At 40.0% G+C, this 18,757-nt stretch overlaps 1 protein-coding gene across 2 annotated transcripts in view; it reads left to right on the top strand.

Annotated features, from left to right (window-relative positions):
- Nucleotides 1-18,208, top strand: part of Plac1 (placenta enriched 1) — a 159,859-nt gene extending 141,651 nt beyond the window's left edge. For both annotated transcript variants that reach the window (XM_010614288.2, XM_010614287.1), the window contains exon 2: nucleotides 17,348-18,208. In XM_010614288.2, coding sequence (XP_010612590.1) covers nucleotides 17,406-18,005 — 600 coding nt within the window. In that variant the 5' untranslated portion in view covers nucleotides 17,348-17,405 and the 3' untranslated portion in view covers nucleotides 18,006-18,208. The remainder of the gene's footprint in view (nucleotides 1-17,347) is intronic.
- Nucleotides 18,209-18,757: the final 549 nt, after the last annotated feature.

Genomic DNA, 18,757 nt, shown 5'->3' with positions numbered 1-18,757 from the left:
GGACTTCAAAATCAGGGCAGGCAAATGGGGTAGGAGAATGCAAGTTGTTGGTCTTCTAGGACAAACAAATTATTTACAGAGCTCGGGATTTACACTCAGGAAGGATTTTTTTTTTCTTTTTACAGAAATGGGCAAATCCTAGAGGTTCTCCATGTATACAGACCTCCTTTCCAGAAGTTATGAAAGGACATTTTAAACTTTAAATGAGGGCCCTGTTGGCAGTACATTCTCAATGTTAAGTTCCATCAAAGCAGTCACATGGAATCGTGATCTCTGAGTCCCAACTGCTCCCCAGTAATGCTATGAGTCAAGAAGCAGGCAAGGGTCCTTCTTTGCTTCCCTCGTTCACTCCCTCAACTCCTTGCCCATCAGATGTCCAAGCAGAAGCTAGTGTAACATAAGCAAAGGGATAGAATTCAACCAAGGGTCAGATCCAGTCAGGTAGTTCCATACAGATGTCCACGTTCAAATTCTAACCTCCGTGGAAGTAGTTCTCTCCCTGCAGCTGTTTTCTCCACCAGCTGCCTAATCAGCTGCCATTAAGCCAAAATTACTCTTACCTCAGGATCTCCACCTCAGCACATTATAAATACATGCCCCCGAGGCTCATTCGCTGACCCATTAGGTGGAGTTACCCACAGGGGAAGTCAACTTTAGTTTTTGCCGATATATATATAAAAATATATATATATATATATTTTTGTTTGTTTGTTTGTTTAATTTTAGCAATTAAAGGGCAACTTTCAGACATCCTTCACTCTCAGCACATGTGGAGAGAGATAAAACAAAAGTTTGCTGAGTCAGATCCCCAGAACCAGATCCAGCCAGAAACTATGTGAATGTGGAAGCAATCAAGATGTTACATGTGTTAGAAAGGTCTGGTTTAATGGTTCTCTTGAAAATATTCTTTAAATTCTAAACTGCTGCATGAAGGATGGAATACTCACCCCCGTTTCCAACTCCTAGTTGTTTTTATTGGGGAGAGGACATTTTGCCTGTTTTTATGTGTCAGTTGCAGAATTTGTGGGTGTAAAATGGGGGCTAGATGCTCACTGAGAATAAGAGGTAAATAATCAAGGATTCAGGATCCAAATCGCTGTTGCCTTTGTGGTGAGAGCTTGTCATATAGGCAGTTAATTAAATGTGTATTACTTTTCCAGCAATGTGGTACAAAAATCAGCACATCAAATAAAATATTTAACACCCAGGAAAAGTCAAATGCCTATTCTGCATGTGTGTCCTTCAGTGGTATTTTTATGGAAGGAAACTTTATTTGAAACAAATGTCAGAACAGAAGTTGAGCTTATGAAAGGCGCCGAGAAACCCATGGCACATGAGGTTTTTACATGTTGCCCATAAAAAGCATAATCCTCAGCCTCTCTCCCTTCAGTGGTTAGCATGCATGTTCCATGCTCGTGCTCATCCACCTGTATGTGCAGGGGTCTTTATTCATTTGCAAATCCTTCACAGCAAAAAACGTGGTAGACATATGGCTTATACGCGTTCAGAAGTGGAAGCATCCTAATAGATCCATTATCTGACACCACAGCTCGGTCTCAGGACGGGAACTGAATCTCAAAATGATGGATGAAATTATATCTGGATGGCCCTGGAGAAGCCTCCTGGGACCAACATTAGAATGAAGCTTCGTTTCTGTCCACAGCTGAGAAATTCAGGTCCTCTGAGCCCAAAGTGGGGAATCCCCAAGCTTCTCTCTGGGTGTCTTGAAGGGATCTGTAAGTTGTTGCACTGATCTCTGCAGAAGGGAGGAGAGAGTTGGGGCTAATCACAATCCATAGGTGGAAGCAGGGGATGGATGTCACAGAGGCACCTTCATGGAGTTTGCCACCACTGTCATTTCTTTCTCTTCCTTCTTGGGTGGCTTTCTGCCTTCTCTTTTTTGATTCCCTTATGCATATATTCTTCAAGTATTTGCCAATCACCTATGTCAGGCACGAGCCAGGGCAAGGGTATACAGAAGACATTTGTTTTCTTCTCTAGCTCTCAGTGGGTCTTCTCTCTTGCTTTTTCTCCCCATAATGGGGATGGATAGAGGAATATCCAAAATTTGTTCTTGTAGGAGGCATCTGTGTAAGGAATTCCCAGCAACCCCCAGGAGAGTGGCCAATTGCTGGGAATCTACTTGGGGCTAAATAGGAGTAGAAGGCAGTCGGGGCAGATAGGGCCCTGTAGCCAGACTATGTGCCTGAGCCTATTCTGTAGCCACCATTTATGGGATACTTGTTCTGTACCAGGCCCTAGATGTGCAGTTTCTCCTACCTCATTCCATCTCCCCATTTTATGAGGTTGCTATTATTATAATGCCTCTTTTATATGAGAAAATTGAAGCCAGGAGGGAAAAGCAACTTGGCCATGGTCACACAGCTAGGAAGTGACAGAGCCCCATCTAAAATGTAGGTCTGTATTTCTGGTATACCTGAGGGTGTTTTTTGTTTTTTTGTTTTTTTAATGCCTGGGCAACAACACGATAGTCTGGTAGTTGAGTGGCTTTGATGTGTCAAGAGATAACCTGGAATAAAATTGTATTGCTTTTTTTTTTTTGTACCAGAAATCAAACTTGGGTCCTTGTGCTTGTGAGGCAGGTGCCAGAACCACTGAGCTGAATCCCCAGCCCAAAATTGTACTGCTTGTTTACAAGCTGTGTAACTTTGGCCTTTTATTATCTTCCTGTGCAGAAAGTTTATTGTGCATATTTTCACATTATAAGTTGAATTATTTTCCAGCTTTCACTAAGATTTGGTTTTATTGTGGTTAAAAATACATAAAATTTACCATTTTAATGTGTACAATTCAGTGACTTTATGTACAGTACTATCGAGATATTGTATAACTCCCATCCCTGTCCATTTCCAGAAATTTGTATTTTAACTTCTAGGAAAGGTAATAATTAGAAAAAAAAACAGGCTGGACTTAACTAATAGGATCTGAAGCTATATGACTGAAAATTCAAATTGACACTAAGCCTCAACAGCCAACCTTATTTTTCTTACTTTAATATTAACTCCGAGGCAAAAGATGGTATAAAGTCGATTGTGGGCCAGGTCCTTTTCTCTGGGCAAAAGTATAGGACCTTGATTGGGACAGATCTTGGCTCCCCCTTCTTAATTCCTAAGGGTCTATTTCCTAGAATAGATCCAAGCTTCTGGAAGGAGTTAAGGTATTCTTGAGCAGGCCAAAGTACATGTGTGTATATCTATGTAAGCATTGTTTGCTTCCTGTGTACAAGGAAGATATTGATAATAATGTCATAGGGTTGTTATCATTATTAAATGACACCGTGAATATAAAACTATTTAGATCCTCACCTATGAATGCCCAGTGTTAGTCATAATTAAAATTATTATTTATGTCATTGCCTTAGCATTTTAAAAACTCAGATGTGGTTTAGAGATCAGCAAGAAAATAGACTGAGCCTCTAAAAGGTGCTAAAGTGCTATTTCTAAAGTGCAGTCTAGTCAAGTTTCTATATTCAACAATAATAATTTTAATCATAACTAGCACTGGTTGAGCACTTACAAAGAAGTGATCAAAACACAGAGTGAATGTTTAACTTTTTAAAATTTATTACAGAAAAAGACACATCGCCATTAATCACCCTCAATAAACTCCCTGTCGTTTCAAACACGTTTATCCCATTGTTCTCGCCACTTCCTGAACAGTTCTGGAAGCCCTCTTTCCTGTCTTTAGGAGTTGTGATAAAAAATACAGTGAATGCTACTGCTGGGCATCCTCCAACGGATATATACAGACTTATGAAAACATTACAATGTGTCCTCATCCACCTTATTTATTGAATCTGGCACTGTGTGACTTCTCCAAAGTTAAAATGGCCATGAAAGGAAAACATTTTTAAATGATTCTAGACATTGAGGCAGCACAGCTAAAGACACTCATGAAAGAGGATGCCCAGAACTGCTTCAGAAAGTGGCATGAATGATTGGATAAGTGTATTTGAAGTGAGGAGCAGTGTTTCAAAGGCAATTAATGGTACTGTGCTTTTACTGTTATAAAGTCTTAAAATTTAAACGTTTATTGTATTTTTCAATCGTACATCATACATGTCAGGAGCTACATACTAAATAGTTTTACAATGGTCGTCTCATTTAATAATCAAACCTACAAAGTATTATTGTTATTGCTATCATTGTTCTCATTTTAAAAGGAAGAAAGCAATGCTTAGAAAGTTATACAACTCGTTAAAAACCAGTGTAGTTTCATTCCAGCTCTCTTATGACGCACCAAAACCACTCAGTTACTGGACTATCCTGCCTCAAGCCCTGCACGACCTCATTATTTCCAGAATACTTTCCCCAGACTTTCTTCTGATCACTTTTATGTTCATATAAATTACACCCATTTCTGTCCCATGATATAAGCTAAGGCACTGTCTCCTCCAAAGCCCTTCCTTTCCTCCTCATCAAGATCACTTCTTATCCCTAATATCCAACTAGCAAAACATGGAAGTCCCAAGGACGTGTCTATATAAAGGCAATCAAAATAAGAATATTAATAGCACCAAGTTTCCAGTTACCCTTTTACATTCATAGAATCTTAAGAAGACAAATTCAGGTTGGGGAACCATTGCACATACCTGTATTCCCAGAACACAGCAACCAGAGGCAAGGGGAATATAAGTTTGGACCCAACCTGGACAACTTTGCAAGACTCTGTCTGCAAATTTAAAATAAAATTAAAAAGGCTGGTGGGTTCAGTGCAGAGGCCCTGAGTTCAATCTCCAGAACCCAAAAAAGACAAAGTCAAACCCTAAAAACCCTTGTATTTATAAATAATATATCCTACTTAAAAATTAGTTTTAAAAATACTCATGGGTCTACAATCTCCCACAAACAAAATCTCTAAAAGAGAGGTCAAAGGAAAAGTTCTCCTTCAAGAAAATTGGTTTATTTTATAATTAATGATAAGGTGGCTCTTTGGAAAGAGTTGCTTATTTAGAGATGCAGAATTGAAACTCAGATCACTAGTGAGGGTGTGTTTCAAATTATCATGTCCCCTGATAAATAGGATTCTTCATATTTCTTTAGTCAGCACCCCCCCACCCCCGTTCTGTAGTACAACCACCAAAGAGTGGCAGATGCCATTTTAGGCCAAGAGTTTCTCTTTCCATTCTCCAAGCAAGCAAATAACAAGGAATGTCTCATTCACCTCCCCATCCCCTCTTTGGGGTCATACCCTTTGATGACTTATTCTATTTCAGCTTCTATCTCTAAGCAATCAGAGAACAGCTCATAGAATGAGCACCTGCCGCAGTCATTGCCCCATTGTGAACATGCTAATCCCTGGGTTTAGGAGAGGTTTGCCTTCATACAACATGGCCAAGGGCTTCTAATGGGCCAGCACTTCTGGTTTTAATACGCTGGTCTTGATTTCTAACAGGTGGGATACAACAGTTGTTCAGTTCTTATCATGAGTCAAATTCATAGCTCAAACAATATAGGATTCTACATAAAGTTCCTAAGAAACCACAAGATGGTATTAGAGGGAAAAATAATCTCAGTTCCATTCCTCAACACCTTGAGCTAATGGTTTTGACCAGGAATGAAGAATAACTCAGTCCTGCTGCTTATTTCAAGCTCACTGAGGGGGCTCTTTATGAGTTTTTCTTCAAGTGAGCACTGAAATATTTGTGAAAACCTAACTGATATCAGAGCACATGGTACCTCTAGCTGCTTAGAATACGGCACTAGTGAAAAGTGACCCATGACTCTCCATACCCCTCTCCACCCTCCCACCCAAGCTCTGTCTACAGTGTCACCAGCACTCAGGCTTGGGACGTGAAGGCTGGCATTCTTTTCAAATACCTGATGACATCAGAAAGAGATACAATCCCTGTCCTCAGGGAAGAATTAGGGATACGTGACTACTTCCATGAGAAATATAAGACATTGAGCATGCGTGGTACCCTTTTTCCACCAGGAAGATTTATCAGGTGAGATAGCAGGCCATTCTTCCTAGTCTGGGATAGCCATATCTGGTGGCTTTGTGCAGAAGCCATATACATTTCTCTTGTCAAAAAGATTTCAAGGGCCTGAATATACAGCATGTCCCAAGGTTCATTATGTTCTGGATATTCATGCAGTTCATAAAATAAATGTGTTATATTGAAACAGGGAATGACTGCTTGTTTTTAAGAAATCTAAAATATAAGGAGTGGTAAAATATAAACAGATCTAGAATTATCTACTCTATCTACCTCTGAATGTCTGTCTCTAGTTCTTTGCCTCTGTTTTTCTCTTTCCCCTGCTTGAAAAGTTATTAGTGTCCCCACCTTGACTGTCACCCTGGGCTCTGACTCCCATAAGCCACTTATGCTGGTCTTTCATGTCTATCTGGACACTGTGCCTGGGTTTACTTTCTCCACATTAGCATACACTGGAAAGAAAACTATGGCACTTGCTCCCTGTCCTGTCTTGGCCACCTACTAGCTTTGTGTCTTCACTGAGTTTCCTCGATGTTCTGGATCTCAGTTTCCTCTTCCATAAAATGAAGTTAGTAATGATACTCCATACCATACAGGGTTACAATAAGGACAGAGATATTGCTTGTAAAGCCCTTAGCACAGTGCCTCAATCAATGTTTGTTTCCTTCCTTTCTTCTGCAGGGAAATCTGTTTCCTCAGCCAGGCAGCCTCCTCAGAGGAGCAGCCTTTGTCTACTGCCCAGGCTCAGTTAACTACATTTGTTCCCAGCTCTTTGGAATGAAAAGGAAACTTAGTAAACCTTGGGGTGCTTTTTTGCACATGGGAACATTCTGTAGCCCTGTCCAAAACAAAACATTCAAGTTTCAAAATATATCAGTGGCCTGTTTACCCTGAATTTCCCGCTGCGGAGGGTGCTCCAACTTGAAGGAAGGTGGTCACCACTGGAAATTAAAGATGCCTTCTGTATCTTCTTCTACCTAACCAAAGAATAGTGGGATGGATTTGGGAACTGGCAATTTGCCTAAGGAATTGCTAAGTTTAATGGAACCTGGGCAGATTCATAAATAGCTGTACAGAGCTCTTAAAGAGATCATCTACTCTTCTGGAAAATGGATGTCCCCCCAGGGATGCACATCTGCCCTTACTATCCTAAGTTTCATCAGGGGAGCCTTCCATTTGAAAGCATCTGTTTTCCAGGAAATTAGGTGCAGCTTTCCAGGAAAGCGAACTACATGCTCAGCTGGTGTCTAACTGGGGATGCCCTCTTCAGAATGTGACATGGACCTCACTGGAAGCCTGAGGATACCCTGTTCTTCCTCTTGTCTTTTTCAAAGCTCGGCCTGTTCTAGAAAGCTTTGCTTTTTCCCTTCCTGCCATCTGCAATCTTAGAGCTTCTCTCAGCTTCCTCCAGTGGTAGGAAGTTACTTTCAGAGCCCTTCTGTGCTTTGCTTTGCTCAGTTTGGGAAATGATTCTGCCCCCTCTCCTAAATAACTTAGCCATCAGACAAGAAAGCAGATTTCCCCATGTGTCTTGAAACAGTAGTCCATAGGCCAAGCCACTTCAGGCTTTTCCCTTCCTTTCACAATGATGAACCCATAATAATGTCTTGGAATTGTGTGTGCATCTTATAGGGTGAGAGAAACCAGGCAGGCTTGTAGGATGGCTTGAGGCCCAAATTGCCTTACCCAACCATGATTGGCCAACTTTCTCTGCCCCCACTGACCACAGCTTTAACATGTGATTCTTGCCTTTGGGTACTTTACAAAACAGCTGTAAATATCTAAGGGGATAACAAGAAGTATGTTCTATGGGTAGGGGGACAGGAGTAGAAACTCCTGTCTACATATAAGAGATATTCAAATTAAGTAAGAAGGCCACATTTTTTAGATTTTTTTTGCCATCCATGTATGTTCATAGAAACTATTTTAAAATACGAGGATTCTGTAATTGCTTAAAACATCACAAAAAAAGCATAAATACATTTTAAAGGACCATGACTACTACTGCTTTCTAGGTTAAACAGAAAATATTTATGCCTTTGAACACTTGCCCTACAGCTGTAGTAGGGCCTCCATAAACCGTAAATCTAAGCAGCAGAGCCCCAATGAGGTGTGAGAGGTCTGTAAAGAGAATCTTCACTTCGGGCCTTTCCAAGGCCATGCTGCTCAGCCAGCCCTCACCTTCAAAGCTAAGCAATATGCCTCATCCTGAATACTTTCCTTTATGTCATGACCCCCCCTTCCCTTCTCCTCTGCCACCTTTCCCTTGAAATTGCCACCAGTGCACAGTTGCACCTATCTCAACAAAAACCTGGCTCAGAGCTCAGATCCCTGCTAGACAGTGTTGTGTAATCTTGTGTATATCGAGTTTAGAGGCTTTATGCATTAATGACATTGGACTTTGAAAAGAAGGCCTACATAAATATCCTCTGCATGCAAATATTATGTGTGTGTGTGCATTCCCGTGCATGTGTTCATAATATATGTGCTGATCTATGTACCTCTCTATCTACTACTACTATACACACAGACACACACATGTATGCACGCACACAGAGGATTCTATGATAGAACCTTACACATAGGACAAATTTCCTCTTCAGTCATCCTGACAAGTGGTTTTCAGCGCCTACCTGAATACTTCCTAGGAACAAAGAGAACTCAGTTCCACACTAGATTTTCCCATCCATTTTTTGGAATAGCTTTAGAGTTAGAAAAATATTCCTAATATTACCTTAAAATCTCCTGTCCTGGTGTAAGCATCAAAGACCAGTACCAGCAGTCCTTGTGACAGGCTCATCTTTAGTGTTTTTCTTGGTCTGCATGCCTTGTTGTCTCATCATCTTTCTATTTGCAAATGAAATGTAAGGTTGGAGCAAGACAGAGTCAGAACATTAGCAATTGAAGGCACTTCTCTCAAGAGAGGGACATGTGTGTATGTTCAATCTGTTAGAAAAAACGACTGTTAGTTAGCTAGGTGTCTTGAAATAGCATAAATGTATTGTGTCACATTTGTGGAGGCTAGAAGACCAAGATAGAGGTATCAGCAGGGCTGCATTCTCTAATGGCTTGAGGAGAGCCTCAGATGTCTCATCCCATGACTTTCCTTTGGCTGTAGATGTGTCACTCCAGTCATGTGGCCATCTTCTCCCTGTGTGTCTCTCCATTATGTTCTGTGTCTCCATTGCCTGGACTTTGAGATGCATACTGGTCAATTTGTTAAAAATCAACCAAGAATTCATCCATTGATGGGCATCTAGGACACTTCCAAGACTTAGCTATTGTGAGTTGTGCTGCTGTAAACATGAGTATATATGTATCACTGTAATATGATGTCTTTAACTCAGGAAGGTACCTAAGAGAGACATAGCTGGGTCAAATAGAATTGATATTTTTGATATTTGGAGGAATCTCCGTACTGATTTCCATAGTGATTGTACTGCTTTGCATTCTCTCCAACAGCATATTCCTTGCTTTTTGTCTTCTTGATAATAGTCATTGTGGCTGAGGGATAAGATGGCATCTCAGAGTAGTATCCAGCCATAAAGAAGAATGAAACCATGCCATTTTCAGGAAAACAGATGGAACTTGAGACTGCGAAGTGAAATAAGTCCGACACAGAAAGTTAAATAGCACATGGTTTCTATTATATGATAAACCTAAAATATAAATACATTAATGAATTTTAAAGAGGAGAGATGATAGAAAACAAGAAACCAGATGATGAGAAAGGGGATCGGGGGAGGGAATAAGTAAGAGAAAGGAAAGGAAAAGTGTTGAAAATGATCCAGATATGTTATATGCATTACCAGTTCCTCCCAAACAAATGTCACAATTATGTATTGCAAACATACACTAATAAAATTTAATTTTTTTTGAAAATCAACCAAACTGCCTAAAAAGTCATCTGTAGTTTGAGTTGGACTCAGCCTGCCCTTAAAGAAGCATATATGTGTGCACCTCTTGATCTGGACTTAGATTGCCCTTAAGAGACCATATATGTACAGCCCACTGTAAGAAAAATTGTACCCCAAAGTCCCAGTTTCGAAAGGGATAGAGGAATCTCTCTGGCAAGTTTTGGAAACCATGTAGAGCCTCATTTATTGACAGAGGTTGTATTACAGAGGCGGTGAAGCTCTAGACAGAGCATCTGAGCAACCCTTCTACCCCCTGAAAGCATCTCAGGCTGCCAGGCCTTTATCTGGTTTGAGCAGACTTCCATGGACTGCTGTGAAGTTGAGAGCTCTGCCCAGACACAAACTGACTTTGTCTCTTAAAAAGAGAAGGGACTTGGGGTGTTTAACCCCAATTAATGATTGAACCACAAACAGAATTAGGGGCATGCATTTGAGGTTTTCCTTACATTTATGGAAATTATGAAATACATCCCTTTATTCAACTTTAAAGTAAATCCAACTCAGCCTCTCTGCACGAAAGTGAAGTAGTTCCCATAACTTGAGATTTGCAATTTCCCCTAAAGTACAGCTTTTTGTATTTATTAGGAAATAGTTATGTTCAGCCAGGATACAGTTTAGCCATGTCGTGTAGCTTTGTTATGGTTTGATTTTACATTGGACTGTTCACCTTTTAAGAAACCAAATTTGTGACCCAGTGAAAATTTTCTCTCTCTCACAAGGAGCTTGGACCCTTATTTATTTCACAACCTTCATTTGTGTATGAGATGAACTATGACATTTAAACTATACTTGATAGTTTAACAGATTATGAGAACAAAACCAGATGGCCCAAACAAAAATAATGCTTTGATTGCTTTCAAATTCAATGTCAAAAATTAAAAACAGCTTTCAAAAAGCCTTGACTTTTTTTCCAGAAAAGATTGAATCATGTATATGTATATATGCTTATCCTCCCCACTCCCAAAATTAGAAGTATATAAAACAAAAATTTAATAGCGGTTATTTTGGAGTTGAGGGGTGTTTTCTTCTTTTTTCTTTTCTGTATCTCTCAATTTTTATGCAATTAGTAATAAGAAAAAAATAGAATCAGAAAAACACTTTCTAATGATTGCTTTTTAGTTAAATTTTAATGAAATTCTTTTTAGGATTCAGGATTCAGTCAAGGTGTTTTCCTCTGTTGAGAAAATGAACATTGTTAAGCACTAGCAGTTCATAACTCTTCTTCCTGAAAAATGATGAATAGTGTGAGATTACTTTAACACTGCTTCGCAAGGCTGGAAAGCTGAACTGGTCCCAGAGTCTTTAGAATGAATGTAAATTTTACAAAAGCAGTTATTTAATTTTCTAACTCACTTTAATGTACCTTCAATATAATTAGTATTAATCACAATACTCACTTTTCTTTGAGAGCAGTGAACCAACTAATTCTTTAAAACTGAGGTATAAAAGAACCTCAATTTTAAAAAGCTCTCAAATCTTGAGATAGTTTGTAGGGCAAAGTTGGAATGTGACTACTTGAATTTCTAAACTGCAGACTTCACAAAGTGTTAGGATTCTCTTTTCAGTTCTTGTTTTGTAAAAAGAATCTTTAGTCCGACTCGGATTTATTTTTCTTCAAATCAGCTGGAAAAGAATGAACAAACTTCGCTGCAAATCAAAGTCCTGACAGTTATATTTCCCTGAGATAATTGCATGCTGCTTTGGAGTTTCCTTTTCCCCTCTGTTTCCTTTTGTTTTGACAACAAGATTCTGGGGAAACAATATACAAAAGATAGCTATGCTGTCTCGAGTAAAATGAATTTTAAAAATAAATAACTGTCGGACCAAAAAGCTTCCAGGAGCCTATAGAGTGAGTTCTTTTTCCAAACTCTCACAAAACCAGATGTGGAAATGTTTAGCGAATTCCCCTCCCCATTCCCCATGCAAAGAGTTCATCTGTGTCTCTAAAGACATCAGAGGAGATGGGGAGGTAAAAATCCCGCCTGCATCCAAGAAGGTTAATGTTAGACTTCTCACTTCGCTCACTAGCATCACAAAACTGATCTTGGTCTCAGCTTTGTCTGTTTTCAAGTCTTTTCTTCCTGATATTTAAAATGTTTCATATTTAGACCAGTATGCACTTTCTTTCTTGTAAGAGATTAAGTAGAGTTCGTGGTAAGAACAGTTAAAATCTACTCGTTTTGCAATTTTGAAATATACATTATCATGTAGTTACCATGCTATGCAATAGATCTCAGGAACTTATTCCCCCATTGTAACTAAAACTTTGTATCCTTTAACTAATGTGTCTCATTTCTCCGTTTACACTTGTCACCTCAGGTCTCTGGTAACCGCTGGTCCATGTAAGACTTAAGTCTCACTTTTATTCCTGGAGCGTGAACAGCCAAGAGGCTTTCACGATGCTGAGCTCAGAAGCTCAGCGAGGCTCCAGGAGCTAGTTGGACAGCAAGAGTTACCCAGGAAGGAACACACCAGGCAAGTTGGCAAATAGACCTTTATTAGTCTGGCCAGACGGCACTCCCCAAGCCAAGTAGCTCAGAGAGATAGCTAGCTCAAAAACAGAGGCCACTTTATATAGGGCTAAAGGGGGGTTTAAACTTAAAACTTACAAAAAGAAGACAAAGACAAAGAATCAGTTGTTCTGTCCTAGTGGTCATCAGACATATACTTGACCGTCACATACTAATGATCAACAGATTGTTCATCCATTGTTTCATTTATAACTTAGATTATAATGTTCAGAACATTCAGATTACAGACATATAAAAAATAACACAATCCATGTTGTGTCTCTGTGTTCATTATAGTCTCCACCCAGCCTCCCAGCTACTTCAAAACAGTTATCTAACAATTTACAATTAAGCATTAGTTATCCTATAAGGGATGGGGGGAGCGACAGTCTCTAGGTCGTTTGTTGATCAACATAGAGTCACTCTGGTTCAGTCAGACTCTTATAGTCCACTCTCAACTTTTAGAAGTACATGAGGTGATGGATATATTAAGTAGTTTCCTCTAACCACACCACAACCTATAAAGGTATAGACAGAGATAGAGATAGATATATGTACATATATTATAATATTACATATTATATTCAATAGAGATGCACGTATACAGAGGTACCTCATTTCACAAATTTAATTTGTTCTACGATTCTGGGAAAGGTGGCCACATTTGTGTTTATGTAGGAAAGGTGGCCATGGTCGTCTGCCACACGATGCAGTTTGCAAACAAAAAACAAATTTTGCCAGATGCTTCTGTTTGGGAAGCAAATTGTTTGCAAACACTGTATATAATATAGCCTAATGCCACATTGTTTCGCATACATAAATAGTTGGCTGTTTTTATCCACAGGTTCCACATTTTCAGATCAGAAATACACAAAAACATCTTATCTGTACAGAGCATGTACAGACGTTTCCCTTTGTCATTACTCCTTAAACAATACAGTATGTCTTGTGTGGTATGGGGCACTGAACACAGGCATTGCTCTGAGCTACATCCTCAGCCTCTTTTATTTTGAGACAGACTTTCATAAGTCACTAAAATGCCCGGATTGGGATCAAACTTGTACTTCTCCTGCCTCAGCCTCCCAGAGTGCCGAGATTAGTCATGTGCTACGGCGCCCAGCTCCTGAGCAATGCAGTATAGCAATCCTTTACATTGTATTAGGAATTCAAAGAAATCTAGAAATGATTTAAAGTATGTGGGAGGATTGTATATGTTATATGTAAATACTATATCATTTTTACATAAAGGACTTGAGCATCCATGGATTTTGGTATCCTCAGAGTCCCTGGAACTCATGCCCATGGATACCAAGGTAATTATTATTCAGTGTAAAAAAACAAAGACCGGTGTTGAACTTCATAAGCAGCACTTTTGGAAAAAATGAATGAGAGTTATGTGCACCTCTTCTTTCCTTGTTTGTGCCAATGCATACCATTCCTAAATGTGAGAAGAAAAGTGGGTTGTTTTGGTTTCACGGTACCACCAGATCTCAGTCTGCTTAACTAATCTAATTGTGACATTCTCAGGGGCCAACACAGGTATCTCTTAAATACCCACACTTGCATTCTTCTGAACTTAATTGAAATAACAGCTCCGATTACAGGGGAGAAAAGCAATAGAGTTTAAATTCCCAAAATGAAACACTTCATGATTTTTAAAATATACATTTATTAGAAATTAGGCTTATTAAAGAGTTCTTGGGGAAAAAAATGGAAGAAAACCATTGTTAAAGAAGCTAATGGGAAATGTATATGCATAAATGACATTGAGAAAAACAGAAATCTACTTGTACTCTGTAGCTGTGAGGAAAGTAAACATTTTGCATGCAGGTGTTATAAGCAGCCTGGAGTTTGCCGGGCCTCTCTATAGCTTGGTTCAGGACAGTGTGTACCAAAAGTAAAGCCCTGCTTGGTTAGACAAATGCATCTCAGCTCATTGCAGAGCGAATTTGCAATCAAGTTGAAAGGAGCCTCTGGTAATGCAAACCCTGAGACCTAACAGCCCAGCCTCCTAGTGAGAAGCTGGACTGTAGTCCCAAGGTGAGAGTACCTGTTTTTGTTTGCATTTATCTTTCCCTCAGTGCCCAACTCTCTCTCCAAAGATTTCTGGAGGCCTGAACTAGAATTCTGTCCACAGCCCCCAGGCGGCTGTGCACAATCCCAACTAGGACTAAAAGTACCTTCAGTTTGGCACCCCTCACAACCCTCCCCTTCCCATTTCTAGCCCCTGGGACAGTGATGGTGAACCTTTTAGAGCATTCAATGATGATAAACAGCCGGCTGCAACAGGCACGACTGCAACAGGCACGCTGCATCACCACTGCTTTAGGCCTTCTTTTTCCTCTGCTTCCCATAACCAGGGCCCATTTTCTCTCTCCCTTCTACACACACACACACACACACACACACACACACACACGCACACACACACGCACACACCCCACTCTCCCCTTCCCTGGGAAGTGCAGGCAGCAGGGGAAGGGAGGCTGCCCTTTTCTGATGACCTGTTCTCTGCAAAAAGGGAGCCAGTCCCAAAGTGTAGCATTGAGTTAAACTTTAGCAAGCTCATTAGCAAGTACATTCTGCTCTCCTCCTAATCTCCAGGCTTCTCCCTCTCACCTCAGAGTCACAAAGCCTTGAACTTGAGTCCAGCTGACTTCCTTTTAAAGCTTTTTCTGAGCCCAAAGGTATGCTGTCCCATGCATAGGAATCTTTGCTTATTGCTCCCATCTCATGGCAATTTGTTCCTGGCTTTAAGAAAATCAGAGAAAAGAGATTCTGTCTTGTCCAAGTTTGGAGATTTGTACTAAATGAATCCCCAAACTCAGTGAGGTCATCGATTCAAGAAGTGGATGTGGGTTGGGAAGGTAGTCTGCAATGATTGCTTGGGGGCTGTCTTGTTTCTCAGAGAATCCAGGCATTTTATAACTCTATTTGAATCATCTGAGAGAGGGAGGGAAAGAGAGAAGAGTATAGGAAAGATACTCAAGGGAAAGAGAGGAAATGGATGGCTTAATTCTCAGGACAAGAAAAGCATTAAATTAGGGTCTCTGTTTTGGGATTTGAACAACAAAAATGGAATGAAAGAATTGTTTCCTTATTATTCCACAAACCACTTAAAGAGAAGGTTTTTGTTCAGGATCCATAGGCCAAAGCCATGAAATGAAGGAAAGGACAGAGCAAGGAAGAGAGTGAGAAGGGGATTGAAACAATAGTGCAGTAGTGTAGTAGTATTTTTCTCCGCTTCCCAAAAGATTCTCAGCAAAAAATGTGCATTATTTTAGAGCAAGTGGTGTGTTTCCTTAGCTGTTGGATCCTCTAAGATGAGCTCACATCAAGTGTTTCCCTATTTTTGTTGTTATTGTGTTTGTTTTGTTTTTCTGAGTAGGAAAGAGGTAAAGGCATGGGGTTTTTTTTTTTGCTTGCATTGCTGATGTTTCTGTTTTTGCTTTGTGAAAAGCAAAAAGGAAAAAAATGCAGCCAAAGAAGAAATATTTCAGAATGGACAAATGGAAAAAGAAGGAGCCCAGCAGACTGCTTTGGCTTCTTTTTACATCCCAGCACCCTGGAGAGAATGAGGAGCCATTAAGGAGAGAGGGAGAGATAGTGAGGGCAAGCTGTACCAGTCAGAAACAAAGGATTCCATCCAAGCCGCTGCACTTTTCTAGTGGACCCCTATGCCATGGTTTCCATTATAGAATGCAGCACATTCATCAATAGCAAAGAAAGAGAAGAGCTGCATTTTGCAACTAGGGAAAGAGGAAGAAAGAAGTATCATGGGGTGATTTTTTTATCCCAGTGCTTTGCACATAGTAGGCATTCAATAAATATTATTCAAGGAATGAATTCATTTATGCATGGGTCACTTAGCTCAAATGGAAACAAAAGTGAACCCTGCACTTTGCATATACACTTCCTTCTAAATTTTATCCCTTTTCCAATTGACTCATGGCATTTCTACCTTTAAAATGCCTGCCACTCTAAAAGATGGAAAAGGCAATAATACTGTGAAGTAGCACCAGAGCTTCCTACTGAAAAAGAAAACAAAAAGCTAGTGAACAGATGACTCTAAAGCCAAGATTTTTAGGAGATAGTTTGTCAGTGTGTAAAGTGCCCAATACTCCCTTTAATATAGGACTTTTTAAGTAGTTTTCTTGTGTAATATGCATTGAAACACATAACATTGAAAACCAGTATGTTTTCATGTTTCTGCGATTTTGCTGTTTTACAATGTGTCCCCATGAATGTGTCAGGCGATCTTTTGGTCATGATGACTTATGCTGGTACTATCGGGATTCATGAAGCACTTGCTTGATCACTTATACATGAGACACTAAGCAAAACCTCAATATGTTGTTGCCAGGGATAAACTACAATTTTTTCTTATGTTTTTGTTTAATTAAGTCTGTTGCTAACAAACAAGGCAATAAGGAGGTGTTCATTAGGATGATCTACGAGAGGACATCATAGCCCTTAAGGCGCAAAGCATTGCCAACTTGAATTAAACTGTATCTCCTCTCTTTTTATTTAATGCTTGACACAAAAACTGTTTTGTTTTGCTCTCATGTTGAGATTACACACAAAAGAACGCCATTCTAATCAATGTAGTGTCTCATTATGCACACGAGGAAGGATAGATATTTTTACCAAAACAACATGGCAAAGTCCCTTACAGAAGCCATTGTGAGGCTAGGAATGTATGTAGCCCAGTGTTACAGCATTTGCCTACAATGCAAGAGGCCCTGAGTTCCATCCCAGCACTGCAAAAAAAATCCATTGTACTCACCAATAACCAATAAACATGTATATTCCAACAATAAAATTAAAATTCAGTTGTATCTCACATGAATTGTTTCTTCTTCTTAATCCTTTAGAAACAGCCTTTTGCTTAAAAAGGATCATATTTGAACTTTTGCTAGGATTTCAGATGACTTACCCTTTGTGTTTTTTGTCTCTTGTAGAAATCCTCACTGGAAAGCTTCCTGTTTCCTGTGGGTTGTTGCCACATTGTCTGTAAAGATGAAAGCCTTCAAGTTGGTAAAAGAGTTGTTCTTCCTCACCACCATGTTTTCAGTCTGTTGTGGAGAAGTCCCAGTGACCGTGCTGTGCTCCCTGGATTGGTTCATGGTCACGGCACACCCCTTCATGTGGAATGATGATGTGTACGTACACTTCTACGAGCTGCACTTGGGCCTGGGTTGTCCTGCAAACTACGTTCAGCCGCACGTCTACCAGTTCACCTACCGCGTTACGGAATGTGGCATCCGAATCAAGGCTTTCTCTCCGGAAATAATCATCTTCAGCACCGAGCTACACTACGCTTCTAAAAATACCTCAACTAAGTATGTGATTCCAGTGTCTTGTGCTGCTCCCCGAAGTTCTCCGTGGCTCACTATGGCCAACTCCAGGCCAGTAGCCAGCCAGAGTGCAGCCGCGGCCCATGATGGTGAGGCGCGCTCCCCGGCAGCCAGCTTGTCACAGCCCAGCCAAAGGGCTCACTGCGATTGTAGATTTTGTGTCTTCAGTGAAGAGCACGTTCAGGCCCCTCGTCGCCAACCCGAGGCTCAAGAGGCTTGTCCCATGCCGTCATCTTTTTTTTCTTTTACTTCTGAGAATTAGGATGATCTGATTGAACTCATGTGATCCCCCCAAGGGTTGCCTGAGTCTCCTGAAGATGTTTCTCGAGTTAGCATGTAGTATATTCTAATTGCAAAAAAATAAGTGCTATTATGGTCCTCTCTGAGGAGCAACTCATGGAAACTTCGTGATTACATCTTTGAAAATTTTTTTTTATCTTTTTAAAGCAGCAATATAAAATTCTGATGGCATAAAAATATCAGTTGAGTGTTTTTATTTAATGAGCCTATATATAGATTTTACTATGGTCAACCTCTATTCTAAGTGGGTTCCAAATATTAGTGCCTGGACTCTTTTCTCTAGAATGACATGTCTTCTTTATGGTCCTCTAAGAAAGCCTTCTTCATCTTATCTCTCTGGCTCTATCCCCATTTCACTAATTTAGAACTTAGTTTCACGCCTTCTTAGTTTGATCTGTAGCTGTATAGCTTTTCATAGGTTGCACTAGTGATTTTAAAATCATCAGTGGTCCTAAGGACTTTACATGTCACATCTCACCACCTCTAGATGGTATATTCCTGAGACTAAGAGCTGGATCTTATACTTTTGTCACAGACTGATGATATACTTTGTAAGGATGTCCCCCCTCCTCCCAGGATCTATGATTAGAATTTTTTCACTGAAATTCGGCTGTCTATTAGCTTTCGCAAAGGCTTGGAGAAATAAGAATAAGTGAATTGTTCAACAAATACTTATTATTCAGTGCTACAACATACCATGCATGGCTCTAGGCA

This window comes from Fukomys damarensis, unplaced genomic scaffold, assembly GCF_012274545.1.
Source record: "Fukomys damarensis isolate Sample0158 unplaced genomic scaffold, DMR_v1.0_HiC HiC_scaffold_39, whole genome shotgun sequence".
In the NCBI taxonomy this organism is placed as follows: Eukaryota; Metazoa; Chordata; class Mammalia; order Rodentia; family Bathyergidae; genus Fukomys; species Fukomys damarensis.
Note: the sequence above shows the minus strand (reverse complement) of the source record. Positions and strands in the feature narration are given on the sequence as shown.